This window comes from Cimex lectularius, unplaced genomic scaffold (genome assembly GCF_000648675.2).
Source record: "Cimex lectularius strain Harlan isolate CLEC.00 unplaced genomic scaffold, Clec_2.1 scaffold22, whole genome shotgun sequence".
NCBI lineage: Eukaryota > Metazoa > Arthropoda > Insecta > Hemiptera > Cimicidae > Cimex > Cimex lectularius.
The window spans coordinates 2,276,049-2,284,240 of NW_019392657.1; the positions used below are offsets into that span (position 1 = coordinate 2,276,049).

General features: G+C 31.8%; 1 protein-coding gene across 2 annotated transcripts; it reads right to left on the reverse strand.

Annotated features, from left to right (window-relative positions):
- Window positions 1-259: 259 nt before the first annotated feature.
- Window positions 260-4,076, reverse strand: LOC106662319. Of its 2 annotated transcripts, XM_014386349.2 has the most exons (6): window positions 3,936-4,071; window positions 3,393-3,436; window positions 3,225-3,318; window positions 2,988-3,136; window positions 1,244-1,292; window positions 267-573 (listed from the first exon to the last, which is right to left on the reverse strand). In XM_014386349.2, exons 1-5 carry the CDS (start codon window positions 3,937-3,939, stop codon window positions 1,245-1,247), a joined length of 339 nt encoding a protein of 112 aa, XP_014241835.1. In that variant the 5' UTR covers window positions 3,940-4,071; the 3' UTR covers window positions 267-573; window position 1,244. The 2 variants fall into 2 exon arrangements, with proteins under 2 accessions (XP_014241832.1, XP_014241835.1); XM_014386346.2 differs by lacking the exon at window positions 1,244-1,292 and having other exon boundaries at window positions 260-573; window positions 3,936-4,076.
- Between the last annotated feature and the right edge of the window lie 4,116 nt (window positions 4,077-8,192).

Below are 8,192 nucleotides of genomic sequence, written 5' to 3' on the forward strand. Positions count from 1 at the left end.
TCTTGAGGAACTAGGACTCACAGGTGTGTTTTCATGGGCACATTATATTACTCAACTCAAATATTACATCTACTTACATTATTATTTTTTTAAATATACAGAATCTTAATATATCACAAACAATTCTAACCTCCAAAAAATTATTTATGATAAAAAAAGTAATAAAAAAGGATTGTAACAACAAATGACACTCTCCCTTATTAAAACATATTAAATAAAAACTAAATATAGAAGAAATGACAAGGAAAAACTGTAAACATCAACTGTTTTATTATTTTTAAAAAATCATTATAATTGTAAATAATACAAGGTTGGCATATCATTATACAGTTCAGGTATAAGATCATCCTCACAGATTATCTCTACTGTTTAATCTAACAAAAAATAATGTAAAAGAAGTAAAAACAAATTAATAAGTTAATTTTGATGTTAATTTGGCATTAGACTTAATTAGAATGTCTTCAAAAATCAATAGTGCTTCCTTCCTTTTTGTTTCTTTTTAGTCAATTTGTTGTACGCACTTTGCCATTTCTCAGCAGAGTTATCTTCACTGCCAGGAGGATGCAATCTCAGCTAATAATACAGAAAAAAAAAGAGTTAAATGATGCATTTTTTCGTTAAATTTGGTAAATTCAATCATTTAGCAAAAGGAAAGAAGGTATAAAAGCAAGTAAAAATAAAATTTGAAACATAGCAAACAAAAACAGAAAAGAAACATGCTGAATGACGAACATTGTAACACAAATTGTAAAAACAACATATTGAGATTTTCTATGCTGAATGACGAACATTGTAACACAAATTGTAAAAACAACATATTGAGATTTTCTATCTTAAAAAATAATTATTTAAAAGTTAAAAACTTTGGCCAAATTGAACACCTCCTCACCACACATATTAAATCTAACTTTTAATCACAGTGCAATCTTTTTTGTAGTGATTAATAAAAAAAATTAAAAAATACTCATTTTTGTTCACTTGGGCTAAAACAATTATTGGAACCAAACATTTAATTCCTATTTTGATCGCAGTCCATCAGGGTTTTTAGGATGTTTCTATTTGAAGGTATAACACAGAATATAAAAATCCATGCTTTTTCCTTTCAGTACATGCTGATAGAAAGCAGAAATTAGTTACAATCGAAATATGAAAATTAGTACAGATGGAAAAATCAAAGGTCGAAAGTTTAGTCACAATCGGGAAACATGAAAGAGAGAAAAATTTCATGGCCCATTTTTTCTACCTTATAATTTCTTCTTTTTGACCTCATCCTTAGGATCCTTGAGACGTTTCTGAAATGTTTTTAATAAACTATATATGTACTTATATAATATGTGTTTATGTTTATAAATACGTGTTTGCACATGTGTAAATACTAAATGAGCTCATACAAGATACACACACACACACACACACACACACACATGAAAAACTGGCATTATAAGCATGTACAGGATTAAGAATTGAGGGAATCGGGGAAAAATGGGGAATCTTGAGATAGAAAGGTCGACGTCTCAGAAGTCAGAGATTGAAGTCACGATGAATCAGGTCGTCAGAGCATCAGGGTACAGTTCCAAAGTGGGTTCGAATCCCATCTGTTTTTACCTCAAATTTTGTGTATAAAAATTAACTTAAATATAATCATGGAAAAATGTAAAAAAGATTTAAATGAAAAAGGTTTCGTGGAATGATTTCTGCTATGCACCTAACTCCTTATGGAATGCAGCATGTAAAATAAAGCAAGCCAGTTTAAAAAAATTTAAAAACTACGCATAATTCACACATACATCTATGGTCAAATGAGAGACAATATGGCTCAAATTTACAAAGTATGAAATATTAAAAAAATTACAGTGTTGAAATAACAATAAAAACCTTTTAAAAAGACTGCAATAAACAGCCATTTAAAATAATTCTCAATCACAAACCACACAATATAACAGCATGACTAGGGTTAAGGCATCAGTAGGTCATCATAGAAATTAAAATTCACTTGAATTATTAATAGTAGTACAAATAATATATGGAACGAGGTAAAAGAATGCAGTGATGCTAACATTTCTTCATAATTAATCTCTTAATTATCACAACTCGAATAGAAACTGACATAATTCATGTCACGCAATTCTTCACCTTTGTTGAAGGACTGTGGATGAAACAGAGAATCACTACGGCGATTGTGCTCGTAGAAGAGGTAGAAAACAGTAGAAATGTAAATTGAGGGGAAATAATGTTTACGTGATAAAGAATTCATGGTACAGAAGAACAAATTTGTCACTACATTTCCCAATACATTGCATGATGATAGAATGTAACAACAATGCAATACTGTTATTTATTTAATACTTCTGTTTCCTCATTAAAATGTCAGTTACTTGAAGCATAATAATTTTATTTAGATTTTTAAAAAAAGAAGCTAAAAATGTACTATGTATGTAGTTATAATTCTTTATTATGTTATTTTTATATATTTGTTTTTATAATTTCTAATCATTATAATTATATAGACAGAGTGTTTAATTAAATATTTATGTTGTTTTATTTATAAGGATTTTACTGTCTTTTTCATTGATGTATAATATAGTGTTTTATTCTTTATTAATGTTGAGTTAGTTATAAGCATTGTATTGTACATATTTAATTTTCTCTCTCAAATTTAATTACTGCAGTATTTTTTTAAGAAATGGGTTTTTGACCGGTAAAAAATAAAAATAAAATACCACTCAAAATAATTATGAACAATATTAAAAGACACAATAAACCGGTCATAAGTTCCGATCAGTTCAAACATGTATTAGCAATAATCGTGAATTCAAACTTTGTATACATGTGGGGAAAATTTATAAGTGTAAATTTGTAATCAATTAATATGGAACAAGTTATGTATAAGTGTAATTATGTATAAATTGTACATTTTATATATACAGTGAAAACACACACACACATCTGACCATTGTATTATTCATAATCCATGGAGGATATCATACCATAATCCTGTATTTTTCTTTACAGCCGAAATCAGATTCGTCAATATCCGCATAGCAGTCAGATTTGTATGAAGAGGGCAGGGGCTTTTTGCCATCAAATTCGCACAACTTCTTCAGCGGCCTGGCTCTCACTATCAATTTGTCGACATCTGGTAAGAAAAGTAAAAAAAAAAAATGATTAACCCAAAAGAAACAATTAGAGATTGTATTTTTTTTTTCTTTCAATAATCGTAATACCTGTGACTTTGTGTTGAGGACAGTAGAACACACCAGGGGTCTTTTTATCGTATACGATTGATTTCCTCATGTCATAGCCCAAGGCAGAAAAGACCTGTTAAAAATTAAAAAAAAAGTTTAAATATCTAGTGAAGTAACATAGTATTTACAAAAATATGATCTACTTACTACACTGGCGATTAAGCCAAGTAAAATCAATAATTTTTCAGTGCCTGAAACAAAAAATTCAAATTTTATAGGGATTTTTTAAATAATTTGTAATTTTCTATATTAAAATTTTACAGATAAAATTATTCTTTTTTTAAATTGAATATTTAATTTATTCCAATTTAAGAAATATAAGGACTAAAAATGCAGCATGATTTATCAGCATACTTTTATTTAGGGGGGAAATTTGTGCTTTATAATTTTAAGTTTTGTAAATGTTTTTCTTTAAAATAAACTAACGATATTGTAAGATAATTGAATTAAAAGAAGAATATTTAATTTCGAGTTTTTAACTATTTAGTAGCTTGATTGTTAAAACGGGAGGGGTTTAATTTTGCGATTCGAGAAAGCAAAATACGTTTCACCTTTCAGGAAATGAGTCGTAGGCGTTCAAATCACTAGATAACGATACAAAGATTTAATAAATGTATAAAGAAAAAGAACTGGATGTTTTTGAAATAACGTTTTGATTGTAACTTTTTTTAAAACAAAAATACGCCTTACCCATTGTTGAAGTAGTTGGGCCAATTATACACTGGCTAAGCAGAGAAAAGTGAAACGTGTGTCAAGGTGGACGGCCTCCATGGACCAGCGTGGAGGGGAACTCGAAGACCACCAATCCTACAAAGTTGACTCACAAAGTTCACTTCCTTATCCAACGCCTACGCTAATCCCCACCCTTTCAAGTTACATTCGTGGCGAATCTTATAATCCGTACTATTCATATTTTTTTCTCGAAAAATTATCCTATCGATAACTCCGTAAAACCTAACGATCTGGACGAATTCTGAATACAAGACAGTTAAATTTGCCAATGTATTTACCGCTAAGGAAAAGTTTTTGAAGTTATTCTTTTATTCCAATGATAATTTCCTCCCACTCGTAGTTAGAAGCACGTTGCACATTTTCAAAAATAGACATCTTTGATTTCAATCCTATATACGGCAGTAGTAAGGCCCGATTTCTCGTACGGTTCACTAATCTAGCATACCAAAGCTCAGTAATAACAAACCAAATATTAAACAGCATAGAAAATCTTGCAAACCTACGAGTCTCATGGGCAATGAAAACAACCCCGTCAATATCGCTAGAAACTATGCCAATTAGGTTCGAGAAACAAACAAATTGGACGGAAACTAAACACTTCGAGCACACAACAATAATCAATGAAATCAGACATCCATTCTTAGAACTGATTACATATCCCGGAAACACTTTACAACAACCAATAAAGTCTCAACTATAAAGGAGAGGAAGAATTCAATAGAACATCAGATACAATGATAAGGTATATAGATGGTTCCAAAACAGAAGATAGAACCGGATCGGGTGTTTTTTGATCAAGCTCAAAACATAAGCAATCAACCTCGTGCTTCGGTCTTTCAAGCTGAAATACATGCAATTCCTTAGAAAATCGTAAAAGAGGTAATACTGGCAAAAAAATCCTCATACGATCTAATAGCCAAGCAGATATTAAAGTATTGGCAAAATTAATCAGTGAATGGACCGAAAATCTCCAATATTTGGGAAAATACAATAACCTGTTGATACCAGGACACCAAGAATTGTGGGTAACGAAAAGGCAGACTGGCCAGACCATATATACCGCCCAGAACCTATTTTTCATGGATCCTAGAATCTTAGAAGTGCTAGACATAGTAAGCTTATGTTAAAACAACCCTCATCAAGACTGGCAAACTCACTGCTAGAGTTTGGAAGGGATAAACTCAGAAAAGTGTTCGGACTGAGAAAACATCCATAACATGATGACCCGATTTTTAGGTTGAGCAATGGAGGAGGAAGAAACACCCACCCGTGTCACCTAAGAATGCAAAGCGCTTAATGAGATATAACTTGGGCTTCACAGAAAACACAAAGAAAGAAATTGTAGCGATAACTCAATGACCTAGTACTTCTCAGGAGAAGTACCCAGTCAAGAGCAACTAGGATAGTACAATAAACCGGAAGGCTAGGGGAAAAAAACCCGGCTTCCTAGTATTCATATTCATCATGATCATTTCAATATTTATGTATTTTATATTTTACGCCAAAGCCGTATTTTCTTACGAGTAACGCCTAGAGTGTTCAATTCGGTGCTACCCCTCATCGCGGTCTTTGGTGATGTTAACGCACCAAAGACGTAAGAATCTTGTAAACACAAAATTTTTTCTTAGATATTGAGGTGTGTTAGGTGATGAAACTGTAGGTTGATTTAATGTTTCTGACCGATTCTTGCTTGTTTTCGACTCTCGTAATTTTAGGCGGTTTGTCAGGGAAATAAGCAGGGAGGGCAAGAAAAATATCCAGTACATCGTTAGTATTTCGTAAAGACAAAATCCGCGTAAGGCACAGCGCCCACGTGCAATTTTCCAAAATGCAACAACGTGCACTGTCAAAAAGTTTTCAAATTTCTTTTTACAAAGCTGGAAATTATCCCCCATTGATTAACCCTATTTCTAGACAGTTAATTAAAATTTGAAAGAAATGGAAAAAATCAAAATTTCACATTTATTTCTGAAAAATGACGGGAGACCGAAAATATATTTTTCCTATTCGATAGATAAAAAAATATTTATTGTCAAATTAATATTTAAAGATCGGGAGGTGCGGTCTAGTGTGACGTAGGTTTTAGAAAACATTTTCTTTATCATGCCAACGTTTCGATCTTTATTGAGATCATCTTCAGGGCCTGGGATTTATAAACATGGTTTGAATTTTACAAACAAATGTAGGATGTGGAGACAAAAAATTACGAGTTTATACAATACTAGAAAATTTTAGATGTAAAAAAATGAATTTATTCAATGCCAGAAAATTTTAGATAAAAAAAATTGAATTTATACAATGCTAGAAAATTTCTACCAGAAAAGATCTCCAAATAATCATTGGCCAACGGTCACTAAGCACCACAAATTAATATTTAAATAGCGACTGTGCTTCATTTATTTACAATGCTCCATAAAAAAAGATGGCACACTTTGAATTTTTTTTTAATATTTGACTTTGTTTTGGCCATATTTTTTGTTTTACTATTTTAAAAACGATTTAATAATTATAATTAGACAGTTTGTTAGTAGATTTGTCTTTGTACTGATTGTGAGGCAAAAGCATTTAATTCCTAATTTAAATTAAAATCTACACAATGTAAATCATCAAGGGCATTTTTAATCCTTTAAAAATGCCTTTATTCACTATTGTTTTGGTGGCACAACACAAAACAATTACAAAACATAATCAGCGGACAAGTTGCTGAGTGATGAGCCATCACACCTGAGGATGGAAGAAATCAATGTTAGGGTGCAAGAATTTTAAATTTGCCTAAAACAACAGCTGTCGGGCATTCAGTGGTACCAGGAGATTGCAAGGTGCACTTGTAGACCACAATCGGAACACCCAAGAGCCAGAGGATCAGCTGATGATTGATTTATGTGATTTCACACTCTAAAACTTTTCCATTGTTTGTGAAACGTCTCAAAAACTTCGAACAGAGCAGGGTGTGTCTGTTTCTGTGAAACTAAGAAAGAGAGTTGCGGAAGTGAGTCTACATCCCAGAAGGCAAACGATGGGTTCAACACTTACCAGAGATCATTGTCAGGACTGCTTAGAGTTTGCAAGGGTCACTGACATTGGACAGAAACAGTAATGAAGGAATGTTGTTTTCAGACAAGTCCATTTTCTTTTCATTAAATCTTCGATCAAGCAGTTGTAGAGCTTTACAGCCAATGCAACATTGCCGGAAGAGGGTCATTCAGAAGTGGTTCAGTTACGGTGTGGAGTGGAATTTTTGGAGGCAAAAACAGAGTTACTCTTTTTTAATAGGCCGTCATTTAATGCAGAAATCCAAGTAATATGTTGTGCCATTTGCTTCTATTGTTGGCAAACAATTTTTGTTTATGCAAGATAACGCAAGACCAACTGTTGCCACCAGTGTTACGCTGTACCTTCGATGAATATTTACGCTCTAAGAAGTATCGAGTACTTTTGGGACAAGCTTAGATGTGGGGTGAAACGAATTAATAACCCTCTTATGACCTTAGCCGAGGGGAAAGTTATGTTAGTTGGGATGGTTAAAGCTTTAATTATAAGTATGCTGAGAAGATTAAAGTGTGTAATAAGAGAGGAAGTTCGTTTTATAATACTTTATGTTTTTGAGAGATATTTTTATTTTCACACTAACCCATCTTTTAATAAATACCTGAATTATAAAAAATAACGGTGTTAATATTACTGTAAAGGCAAATACATAAAAAAAAGGAAGTTTATTGTTTGTGTCCATGAGTCAAGGAATTGGACTAAATTTTAAATGTGTACTGTAATTATATTTTGTAAATAATATTTTTTATATGGCATTACACTGTGTGACCTGGAAATTTAGCAAATTGATTAATTGTGGACAGTCAATCATATTATTTAAGAGTTTGTAAGTAAATATCAGGTCAGTATTTTGACTTTTTGTGTTTAGGGTTACATTTCTGCGGATTTCATAAGTTCATAAGGTTTATCTAAATATGTTATAGTAATTCTAAACCAGAGAGTCTTCTACTGAATTTTTCTTCTTTTTAGTATTATAATTTTTAGTATTTTCTAATGTGGTGACCAAATAACTGAACCATATGTAGTATTTAGTGTCCGTTAATGATTATTCAGAGATCATAAGCTAAGAAGATTCTGAAGTAAATCGCTACCACTGAAAAGAAACTAGCATCTACGATCAATCAGAGAACCTTTTTATTAAAATGCAGGCAAAACAAGGCCCTGTAG